Here is a 12635-nt window from a genome sequence, read left to right as displayed (position 1 = left end):
CCCCAACTATCCTGTCTTTGGGTCCCACAGTGCTGGAGTTCTAAGTGTGCAGGCCACACCCAGTTCTGGATGTTTGAACTCATGTTCTAGACATTTGACCTTAGGTCTTCATGTTTACCCAGCAAGTTCTCTAAGTCATGGAGTCACCTTCCCAGCTCTGGAACTTACATGTAACCACAACAACCACTAACAAGGCAGCTGGGCAAAGATACTATGTCATGGGAAAAACATTGTGTGATCTCCTGTGGAATGGTGAACTAACCCAGGCTAGCAGGTCTTATGGCATGCTCCAGGTGCATGCTTCCAGCCCCCCAAAACTTAAATAATCCCAAAGTAGCTCATGACTGCGATGTGGTGCCCTGGCATATGACTTGAGAACCATAATGTGAAACCACTGAGGGTTTTTTGTGTTTATTTCATATGGAAGTTGGCATTAACCTAGCTAGCTTAGGATGTACAAAATTGTTCAGACAAGCTCAGCATTCCAGTAGTTTCCAGCTTGTGTTTTCTTACAGATGCTATGCCCTGGATTTACTCAGTGTTCAGGTTGTTTCCAGCTTGTGTTTTCTTACAGATGCTATACCCTGGATTTACTCAGCGTTCAGGTTGTTTCCAGCTTGTGTTTTCTTACAGATGCTATGCCCTGGATTTACTGGTTCATGTGTCCTTATCTACCCATTCTCAGCCCTCCCCCCTTCCAGGGCAAATTCCTTGAAGAGCGGCCACAGCAGCTCTCCCTTAGCTGGTAGGAATGCACACCCTCACTGTCATCCCCCTGTGCCCGTAGATAGTCATAATCATTTGCAAACTGAGGACTGGAATGGGCAAGACATCAACCCTGAACAATGCCACCCTCCAGAGCCTTCAGTCTGGCTTTATGCGTGTTAGCGCGGTTACTTGTGGGTTTCTCGCCCTGTGGTTATTGCTGCCTCTCATGTATGGTCCTGAACATTAGCTGCTCCTAGATCTAGTTTTAATACTCAGCCATGGTCTTCACATTAATACAAGTATACCTGTTATGAGAATTACATTTTTTGTCCCAGTCTCTGTTATCTTTTGATTTGACAAAAATTATTTTTTTCACTTGGAAGTGAATTTAGCAGTGTTCTTCCTTGGGAAACTTTCTGGACAGGATCCCTGTCCTTTTGAGAAGGCATCTGCTCATAGGTCCACTGGGTGGGGGTTGAGGTCACAGAGGACTGAGCCTACTGCCACAGGCTAAATATATGACCGAGGTGATTATTTTGAAAACGTCTCAGCTTTCAATTCATCCTATGTGAACTGCCACATGGCTGAGCCAGGACTGGGTTAGGGGTGTGGAAAGGTGTGGGCCAAAGTCTTCTCCTATTAGAGAGAACTACGTTTTGCCAGTAGAGGGCGCTGTCAGGGCAGTGACGCAGGCAGGATGCAGCCTTGGGATGCAGGGCAAAGTGCTCAGTGTGGTGCCTGTGTTGCATTTGCTGTTGCTGCTGCTACACAGGCCTCAGTGGGATGTCTGCCCAGGCTGTAAACCTAGAGTGCTCTGTCTCTCCACAATGGCACATCCTTGGGCCCAGCGCCCACTTTCCCACAGCCCTGCCCACAGAGACACTGAACGCTCTAGGTTAACCTGTGCCCTGCATCCTGGCTCACCAGCCTCACTCACCAGTCCCTAGAGGACTGCCCCATGGCTGCCGGGAGACTGTGGTCCAATGCCGGCCTGGGAAAAACAGCCAGCTTCTCTGCCACCTTAACAATGCCTAACAAGGCATGGGGATGGCCACCTCCTTCCAGGTATGTCCTTCCTTAGAACTCCAGGTCCCCTAGAGCTCTCTACAGTGTCCAGCTACTCTCCTGTACGTGTCCCCATCCTCCTGTTCTTCATCTTCTAACTAGACCCCGTGTCACGGGCTGTTTAAGTAATTTCTCAGGGACACCAGTGCTGTGAACCCCACTTCTATTTGCTACTTCTGTGGCTGTGAGTAAGTCACATAGATGGTTCTGTTGTCTGTAGATGTTCATGTGTTTCTGTAACTGAGAGCATACTTTGCTTCCTTCATGGACTATGAGCGCCCCTCTTGGCCCCCCAGCCTGGATACTTCGCTCTACCCCGCCCTCCTGCTCAGCCTCCCCCCTGCTCAGCTCTGGCCACACCACCCACTGCTTTACCCACCCTCCCCTCCCTCTCCTCTTCTCTTTATCTCGTTTTCCTTTTTCCGTGTTTGCTTAAGTTTTAGCCTCTTAGAGAACACTTGACAACCCACCACCCCACCCCACCCCATCCAGTGGAGCCCCAGTGACAAACAGCCAAGACAAGCATCTCCCTGCGTTTTTTTGGTCTGGTGTGGCAGCGAGGAGCCACAGTCACTTACGCGTGTCACACCTGGGGCCCCTGTAGGCCGAGAAGCACTCACAGGTTCCGTCACCATGGAGACCGCTGTTGCACACGCCATGGACACAGCTGCACACTGCAGGCAGAAAATGGGGGTGGAGTCGGATCTCACGGAGATTGCTCCTAAAGACCCTGGAAGGGTAACGGTCTCAGACAGCCCTTCTGAGACCCCCTGCACACCCTGGAAGGGTAATGGTCTCAGACAGCCCTTCTGAGACCCCCTGCACACCCTGGAAGGGTAACGGTCTCAGACAGCCCTTCTGAGACCCCCTGCACACCCTGGAAGGGTAATGGTCTCAGACAGCCCTTCTGAGACCCCCTGCACACCCTGGAAGGGTAATGGTCTCAGACAGCCCTTCTGAGACCCCCTGTACAATGAGGTGGAGGAAACTCCCAGAGAGCCTAGTTTGCATCTTGGCTTCACCTTTCTTTTATCTGAGCTGGGATTTTCAGTGTGTAAGGTGGACAATGGTGCCTGCACTAACAGAGTTAAGTAAGGAAACAGATCTAGAACGTGTCTGGCGTATCACAGGCACTGGGGCTGTCTTCCCTACTGAGCCGTTGGCTTCACCTTTGCATAGCCCGACAACAGGACTGACTTAGTGTCTTTGTATGAAGGGAAGAGCTTCCCCTGACTCCATTGGCTGACATCTCTGTAAGCAAATCTTACTTCTTAAGTGATGAGGGCAGTGCAAGGATCAGAAAAGAAAACTAACCCACTAGGGCCCAGAGTGACTATGTCCTGTTTTCTGATTAAAACAGATGGCTTCTCAGCCCAGTGACAGACAGGTCACGGACGACACGTGAACTGTCAACTCTTCAGGACCCGGCTGGTGGCTCTTCTGTTACACAAGCTAGCCCCTGATATACTGAAACCCAGGCAAAGCACACTGTGTGGTGTTTCTGCTACCACTGTGACAAGCCATCTGGAAGAGGAGCCCGAGACAGTCCAAGCCCATTTGACAGTTCTGGAGATCGGAAGTATAGAACATCGCATCAGATTAAATCAACGTTGCAGAAAGGCTGTGTTTCTCCTGTGATCTCTTCTATTACCTTTCACAGATTTTAGAAAGATACTGTGTTTCCAGTATCTTTCAGGTGAACTATGAAGTCCTTCTGTTCTTCTGCCACTGCTGTCTCCATGGTTACCTCCTTCCTCACCACCCCTCCCCTTATGACCACATTGCACCCACCTGGGCAATCTGCGCAACCTCTTTATACCAAACCAACTGGTTAGCAGCCCTGAAACCACCACAACCTTAATTGCCCTCTGTCATGTAACTTAATAAGCTCTAGCCTCCAGGATCAAGACATGGCTCTTTGGGTGTGGGGGCATTGTTCTGCCTGCTGCTCATGTTTTTGACACATGTGAGTACATTCATAGAAGCTCAAATGAGTCCCAGTTATAAAGAGGTACTTACTTAGCAACAACAAAATATTGGAAACTCGTGGGTGACTAAGTTTAAAGTTTTCTGAACACTTAAAATTGCCCCAAACTCCTCGTATTCTTTGTCTGTGTCTCCCTCCTTGACATTGTCTTACTGGTCCTGTCCTCATCCAGGCCCTTTCCAAGCTTTGTCTGACTGTTACAGCGGCACTGTACTGCACTGTCTAAGTTTGCTGCCAGCCCATTCGACATTGCATTTCACATTCGGTTTCTAAGTGTACAGGACGGATCCGCTTTGTTCCTTCCTTCTCCATGATTAGCCAGTGAACTGCCATGCTCAGAGTCCTGTGCTACCCAAGTCTCCACCCTCACAGGGTAACCGCCAATCACAGCACAGAGTGACACATGCTACCACGCAAAACACCAATGGGAGTTGGTTAGGAAGAGGTGGGGTGGGGGCAGGTTCTGTGAAGACCACACCAGAGGGAGGTAGCAGGAGCATCCTGCACCCATGCACCCTGTGAGTCCTGCACCCAGGCACCCCATATCTCCTGCACCCAGGCACCCCATGTCTCCTGCACCCATGCACCCTGTGAGTCCTGCACCCATGCACCCCATGTGTCCTGCACCCATGCACCCTGTGTGTCCTGCACCCATGCACCCCGTGTGTCCTGCACCCATGCACCCTGTGTGTCCTGCACCCATGCACCCCATGTGTCCTGCACCCATGCACCCCGTGTGTCCTGTACCCATGCACCCCGTGTGTCCTGCACCCATGCACCCCATGTCTCCTGCACCCATGCACCCCGTGTGTCCTGTACCCATGCACCCTGTGTGTCCTGTACCCATGCACCCTGTGTGTCCTGTACCCATGCACCCTGTGTGTCCTGTACCCATGCACCCTGTGTGTCCTGCACCCATGCACCCCATGTGTCCTGCACCCATGCACCCCATGTCTCCTGCACCCATGCACCCCGTGTGTCCTGTACCCATGCACCCTGTGTGTCCTGCACCCATGCACCCCGTGTGTCCTGTACCCATGCACCCTGTGTGTCCTGCACCCATGCACCCTGTGTGTCCTGTACCCATGCACCCTGTGTGTCCTGTACCCATGCACCCTGTGTGTCCTGCACCCATGCACCCTGTGTGTCCTGTACCCATGCACCCTGTGTGTCCTGCACCCATGCACCCCGTGTGTCCTGTACCCATGCACCCTGTGTGTCCTGCACCCATGCACCCTGTGTGTCCTGCACCCATGCACCCCGTGTGTCCTGTACCCATGCACCCCGTGTGTCCTGTACCCATGCACCCTGTGTGTCCTGCACCCATGCACCCCGTGTGTCCTGTACCCATGCACCCCGTGTGTCCTGTACCCATGCACCCCGTGTGTCCTGCACCCATGCACCCCGTGTGTCCTGTACCCATGCACCCCGTGTGTCCTGCACCCATGCACCCCATGTCTCCTGCACCCATGCACCCTGTGAGCCCTGTGCCCATGGCAGCCTGTGCTGGCTTCTTTTACATCCATTTGATGCAGCAGGTGAGCTCTTCCTTATCATTCAATAACAGTCCACTTCTGTGGTGGCATCCTAGGAGTCCCAAAGCAGAAGGTTTGCTCTTTTGGGCTCCAGCAGGAATGGAGAAGAATGTTGAAAGGAGTAAACTCTGACAGCACCTCGACTTGGAACAACTTGCCCAGTTTGAGCTACTTTGTTACATCGGCCCTAAGATTTTACCTGTGAGGCATGTCCCTCCTTCACCTTCACCTTCACCGTTACCTTATCCTCTCAGGCATTTTGGCACGCCCTTTTGGGTTTAGTGTGACACAGAGCAGGTGACATTGCTACTCTCACTTTACCTGGAAAAAACAGGAACTAACTAGCAGGTGCTCTCTCAAAGAGCTGAAACATTTGGATTTGTCACTGTCATTTTTATGTCCTGGCCATCTTTGTTTCTGTTTTAGTAAACTCTTTGATGGCTGTAGGTTTTGGAAGACGCCAACTCTGGAGAAAACTCAAGTTGATTCCAACAGAAAGGATTCTTACACAGAACTTAATAGGAAAGATTTCAGTCAATTCAATTAAACCACACAGTTTCTGCCTATCAGCTGACGTGGCATTGGGCTCGAGGTGTGCAAACACAGATGACTAGTAGCATCTTGCTCTAAGGAGATCACAGACCTTCGGGACAAGGTGATGACTAGTGTTCTGAATTTCCACATAGCTAGTGGAAGATGGCGGTGACATTGGGTGGGGAGACTGAATGGTCACAGATGCTAACTGCAAGCATTGTTCTTGTTTTAAGACTGCTTTCCCTGTGAGCCCTAGGAGCTCCGGCATCATCTTCTCCCTGTGTTCCTTGTTCCGCTCTGTCTCTGACTGGCTAACAGGCAGGCGCAGGCAGCATCTGAAGCCTATGACACTGCATTGCAGGCTGTCAGCCACTGCCAAGAAAGTGTCCTTGGGAAGGAGAAGTGAGGAGCCAAAGGAGTCCCCGCCGGTCTCCTAAAGCCCTTGATGCATTGTGAACTGGTTCCTGAAAACATCTAAAGCAGTGGTTCTCAACCTTCCTAATGCTGCACCTCTTTAACACACGCCGTGGTGACCTCAACCATAAAATTACTTTCATTGCTACTTCATAACTATAATTTTGCTGCTGTTATGAATCGTAACTTATATATCTGTGTTCTATAAGTCTTTCCACAGTCTTAGGCGACCCCTGTGACCCCTGGTCATTTGACACCAAAATGGTTGTGACCCACAGTGTGAGAAACCCTTCTCTAGAGACATGTGAAACTTGGGTGGTGTGACATTTAAAGTAGCCAAAAACTTGGCGATTTCAGTCACGGGGATGGGGTGTGGCTCCCTGTGACATGTCCAGAGAGCCTTCCTCTCCTGTGGCCTCCACAGGCCATGCACAGCATGCCATTATTAGTCACATTCCCAGCCCCCTGGGCACAGCTCACAGCCTGTTTGGAGTCTAATGCATGGTGCATGCTGCCCAAGGCCACAGCAGTGTGGTGACAGGGGCCAGGGTCTTGAGTCAGACACCTGGGTTAAATCCTCTGCCCCTGTGACAGTCGCACGGCCTTCTGTCACCTCTGTCTCCTTTACCCTGTGAATGACGTTAGCTGTAAGAGGGTTAGAGGAGACCGGAGAGTTCTATCTGTGCTCCCAGGCACACAGTAAGGGTGATTTAGGGTTACATAGAGAAAGTGGGTTTTGCATTAGGCTTCTGACGCAAACAAGGCATTGAGTAGCTCTGGTGCTGCAGCAGAGAGGAAAGTACTGGCTGACGTAGCTCTGAATCATCTCCCACCAATGAACAGCCTGGCAAAGGAGCGTCCTGGCAGCAGGGAAAAGTCAGCATTAAAAATAGATGACTCCTAGTAGAGCTGTCCCACTTCCAGGCAGGAGTGCCAACTCCTGGGACCAACACTCCAGTGGGCGAGACAACACCAGCCCCGGGGCGCCTGGCTGAAAGAGTCTGCAAGATTCTTGGGCCTAGATAGCGGGGAATGATCAGTCATGATTTATTTACTCATCCCGTCCCCCTCTTAACATGTGCTTCCGCGGACACAGCAAGAGCCTGGCTGTGCTGTCACCCCCAACCGGGAAATGGCAGTCCCGTTGCGTGAGGAAGGCTGCCGCAGGTCACACAGCAGTTGAGGTTGGTTCAAGACTCAGGTCAGGCTGAATTCACTGGCTGCTCTCTTACTGGAACATGTTCTGTCTAATATGAGACTCACGGGTCACATTTGGGAATTTCTATTTAAATTCAGAGTGTGTCCTAAAGTTTAAAATTCAGTCCCTCAGTTGTTTTAACCCCATTTCAGGAGCCCAGGGGCCACGTGTGGCCTGTGGATACTAGGTTGGGCAGTGCTCATGAGGAAAATACCATGAGAAGGTCTACTGAAATCTAGATCTTGGAGAGCTTCCCTGGGTCTTTTCTAGGCTTAATTCTCTTAACACTTTAGGGTTTGGGGCCAGCAAGATGGCTCAGCGGGGAAGCCTGGTGACCTGAATTCAACGCCCAGAACTCTGTGGTAATAGGAAAGAGCTGGAGTCAGCATTTTGTCCTCTGACCTCCACACATGTACTGTGGCATGCACACACAGACAGACACACACACACAGACACACACGCGTGCACACACACAGACACACGCGCTCGTGCGTGTGCGCGCACACACACACAGTTAAAATTTAAAATGTAATAAAATAAATAACGTGAATAAATCTTCATTTGGTACAAACAATTAGAGTCCAAACCATCTTTACCCTTTCTGCCTTTGCTTCCTCGCTGGCACAGACACGAGGCATATTCTCCTTCACTTGGAAATGTTTGGAACTTCCATCATGTTTGTGTTTATCGGCGATCAATGCCCAGTGTTGTGGAGGTTATGTGGCTCACCTTTACTCTAACTTTTCATCCCCAAACAACCACTCAGTCTTCCTGGGATGCTAGCTGCTTTCTTCCTGCTTCCCCACATCAGTATTTATTTAGTTTATGTAATTTAAACTCTAGCTGATCATGGTAGGGAAGGAGATATAGACATGTCGTTTCTAGTAAGTTGTTTATATCTTAGTTGCTATCCTTTAAAGCAATACAAATGTTTAAAACACACAGAATATTAAGACTTGGTTTTGGTTTGCTTTTGCTAGTATCCCTCCCTATCAAATAATCTTTGCGGAGCCAGGAGTGAAGGGACACTTATGATTAGGAGGAATTAGGTAGTAGCAACAACAGTAATAATGGCAGATAATAGTTATCAGGAACTACTCCCTAGCGATGGTGAGAAGTGGAAACAGCCTAGCTGTCCATCAACACATGACTGTGTAATGAAAATGCGATACATACACACATTCTGCCTCCCAAACTGTGAGTTGCACCAACCTTCTCTCTCCACTAAATCTCCAGTTTCATGTTCTCTGTTACAGCAAGGGAAAGCTAAGACACTTAGTACCTGAAAACAAAACAAATCCATACATTTCTGCAAACCAGAAATCTAAAACCACTGTTAAAAACTCAAGCAACCATTCCCGGGACTTTAAATCCTCACAGTGCACTAAAGGAACAACAATCAGACCTACCTGATGAACAATTGGGCCCAAAAACGTTGTCAGCAGCACAGTTTTCACAGGCTGTTCCCCTAAAGCCTGCCTGCAAAATACAGTGAATGACATCAGACCCAAGGTCATCCCGACGAACTCCTATGCTATCCAGAAAGCCTCTGGGCAACCCACTGATGGTCTGCCAGCATTTGCTTCTCTAATATGTCTTTCCCCTGGGTCTTTCTTTCCTCAGGCCACTTGAAGTCTTCATGTATGATCTCTATTTTTGTTTAATTTCTTTTGCTGAAGGTCTAGAGAAGAAAGCCATCAACCCAGTCTTATAAGTAGACAGTGCCCACAGCCCCGTCACCCTCTTATGCAATGAAAACACTTTCAGGTCTGTTCTGAGGGAGTTGAACTCAATCCCCTTTAGAAGGATTTGTGTTTAACTCTTCCACAGTTTGAAATTCACAAGAGTCACTTTTGTTAGATAAGGAAGTTCTTCGACGGCCATATGCTGGTGATTGGCCCAGGGTAGTGTAGCAGCAAAGGGGGTTACTAACAGTAGCAAGAAGTGACAACTCTCTACCCTTACATGGATTCATAAGATAGGTTTACGTGTGACCTCATTTCATGTCTTCAAAGAGGGTCATTCCACAGATCTTTCCTCAGGGTTTACAGGTGAGCACTAGGGTGAGAGACCACTTTGCTGCACTTCACAAACTCAGTGTATTATTAGCACTGCTACTCTTGGAGAGCACGGGGCTGTGACTAAGGCAGATTAACAGGTGGGAAGCGGGAAGCAGAATTTCAGGGATGGAAGAGCTCTCTGAACTGACCTGGCAGGAGCAGCTTCCAGTCCCCTCCATGCCTTCATCACAAATGCCTCTGCCATTGCATGGTGACGCTGCTCCTGCTGGGCATTCTGGAACAATCAAACAGACTAGGTTTATTCATTCATTCGAGACTGAGAAAATAAATGCTCTGCTGCCAAGATGCAGTCAGCACACACAATGTGCAGCTTAGTATGTTAGTTGCCCAGGACAAAAACCAAGAAGACAAACAGAAACAATTGAAGATCCTGCCGGTCTGATCCTACGCTGGAGGCCAGTCAGGACTACACAATGAATTCAAGGCCATCATGGGTCACATAGCAAGACCTTGTCTTGAAATGCTGAGGACTGGAGGTGTAGCATTTTGGTAGAGCTCTTGCAGAGGCGGCGGGACTGCAGGAGGATGGGTTTGGGTTTTGGAGCAGCAGGGCCTGTCAGCACCATGCCTCAACTCCAGGTCTGCCACCTAAACAAGCCTCTCTCTTTTAAAACAGGCTGACTTAGGTGTTTTGTTACAGTAACAAAACCAGATGGCCACACGCTGGCAGGACATAAACATTCAGACCACAGAAGCAGTTCTTAGACAAGGTGACTTCTAAACGCCGAGAAAAGCTTTTTGCCACAAGACATGAGTGGCTCTCTCAGTAACTTGATCCTTTCACAGACGGCTGGCGATTTGCAGGTGCCTCGGAGGGGAGGCCGGGTGTCCAGTGTGCAGACGCATTTTCCTCTGGCTCCTCCTATTCAAAATCTAAGTGGCTGACATATTTGCAGTTTGGGTTGATGTTTTCCAAGACAGAGTCTCACTGTGTGGCTCTGGCTGTCCTGGAACTCGCTGTTCAGACCAGGCTGGCCGAGGGGGCTCTAGCAGGCCTGAGCGTGGCAAACACAAGCCCAAACACGGCAAATGTTGCAGACAGGCTTTGTCTTTCTTTCTTTTTTGTAATTCAATTTCTTCTGTAATAAAAATGATGTCTTATTTATCACAGGAAAGACACACAACAATAATGAACAAAATATCAAAATGAGTTTAAACCTTGGTAGCCTCACTTAAAATAACATTACATTTGAATGCAGGGTGCTTGTAAGTGTTAACTCATTAATTATTCACAGAGCAATGGCAAATTCCATTAAACAGGGAGTGTGCAGCACCACCATGGACAGCTTGTTACTGTAGCAAAGCACATAAGACATCAGAGCATGCAGCTGTGACATTTGGTTGCAAAAAAAAATGGATATTTCTAATAGTGATCAGGAACAGCTGAAATCAGTCCTTGATTTTAAATGGAAGAAACATACAGTGTGAGTAAATCTGTAACAATTATTTTACTACAGTCATCCTAATGGCTCTGGCTAGAGGAGCCTGCCATCAACCCTGATGGTTCAAATTTGATCTAGAAATAATATTGTGAAACCAGATTCTGCAAGTTATCCTATCACTTCAACAACTTTGCCACACAATACTAACACACACACACACACACACACACACACACACACACACACTTCAGTTACTTCAGTTGCTTAAGACATTTTTTTTTTACTCCTCCCCCACTGGTTGGGTAGTATTCCATTTCCTAATATAGCTGCCTCTAAGATATCTTGCAATGTTGCAGAGGCAAGCCCAAACTTTGATTTCTTGCCTGTTTCCTCTCCCTTGCTAAAAGCCATTACTTTTTTGGGGGGAGAGGGGTTCCATACAGGGTTTCTCTGTGACAGCCCTGGCTTTCCTGGAACTCACTTTGTAGACCAGGCTGGCCTTGAATTCAGATCCACCTGCCTCTGTGTCCCGAGTGCTGGGATTAAAGGCATGCGCCACCACCACCTGGTTCAAAACTATTGTATTTCAAGGCCCAAGGTCTATCCTATTATTTCACCACTGACTCATTCTTGAGACAAAACACCAAGGTCTAACAATCAAAATTCATTATTTGACTAATACATCCAACCAGGATTACCAACTCACCCTAGACAGACTCCCCTTTTCTCCTGCACTCCCACAGAAACACCCTGACATGTTTTTCCTGCTTGCTGCTGCCACTGCCTTGATACACCCCTCCAATTCCACTCGCCCCCCCCCCAAGGCAATAAATCAATCTCCTTCTTGCTGAGAATTTGGTGTCTGGGTGTATCCTGTGCTGACTTGGTGGTTGTGGGGACGCCCTCACTTACACTGGCCTTGGACTCCCAGAGACTGTCTCTGTCTCCGGAGTGCTGGGATTGAAGGTGTGCACGGTTTCTGTCTCTGTCTCCGGAGTGCTGGTTTTAATCTCCATTTTCCATGGCAGTAGCAAAGCCAGGCCCCAAAGGCCTGAAGATGCTCTGGAGGTCTGCTGCTCTGTGTGTTACTGTGACGGACCCTCACCAGGCAGCCAGACGGGCCAGGACCACAACTCAGGTGACAGAAATGTGTACATGGCGACGGGAGGAGCCATCTGATTCATAGCTATATTGACAGTCACGTTTGAAAATGAGATCTTGGTATGGAAGCATCTCAAATAGAACTCACTTAGGTACTGTTAATGTTGCCTCTACAACTTGAAGAAAAATTAAAAGAAAAGAAGGAATGAAGAGAGAGAGAGAGAGAGAGAGAGAGAGAGAGAGAGAGAGAGAGAGAGAGAGAGAGAGAGAGAGAGAGATCTGGTGACTGGAATCTTCTGAACTTGAATCCCAGCTTGAGTTTTGCTGTCCCTGTCCCTTTCTCCCCTCAGCATAGCTCAGTTCCTTAGCAGGGTGTTCTTAGGGCTGGAAAGCTAGGAGACAGTAAACACTACAAGTCCCTTCCTTATGATTGGCATGTTACCAACACTGAGAGCACTGAGGGGAGAAAATGAGGAAGGGGGTCCTGTAGACCTGTGTCTGTCGCTGGGAGAGGGCTGGGCCTCTGGCAGCCAAGGAGACTGCTCTAGTAGCCTGTTGAGGGCTGGTTGTAAGCGGCCCAGCGCCCACAGCTCCCCCTACTGGACATTTTCAGAATTTATTCCAAATAGC

General features: G+C 49.0%; 1 protein-coding gene across 1 annotated transcript in view; it reads right to left on the bottom strand.

The window, feature by feature from the left end:
• Stab2 (stabilin 2) overlaps window positions 1–12635 on the bottom strand; it is a 160839-nt gene that overhangs the window by 127767 nt on the left and 20437 nt on the right. The window contains exons 4-6 of the mRNA XM_040755138.1: window positions 9651–9736; window positions 8851–8920; window positions 2352–2447 (exon numbers count right to left, since the gene is read on the bottom strand). Of these exons, the coding sequence (XP_040611072.1) occupies window positions 2352–2447; window positions 8851–8920; window positions 9651–9736 (252 nt within the window). The remainder of the gene's footprint in view (window positions 1–2351; window positions 2448–8850; window positions 8921–9650; window positions 9737–12635) is intronic.

The sequence above is a fragment of the Mesocricetus auratus genome, unplaced genomic scaffold, assembly GCF_017639785.1.
Source record: "Mesocricetus auratus isolate SY011 unplaced genomic scaffold, BCM_Maur_2.0 Super-Scaffold_100011, whole genome shotgun sequence".
NCBI lineage: Eukaryota > Metazoa > Chordata > Mammalia > Rodentia > Cricetidae > Mesocricetus > Mesocricetus auratus.
Note: the sequence above shows the minus strand (reverse complement) of the source record. Positions and strands in the feature narration are given on the sequence as shown.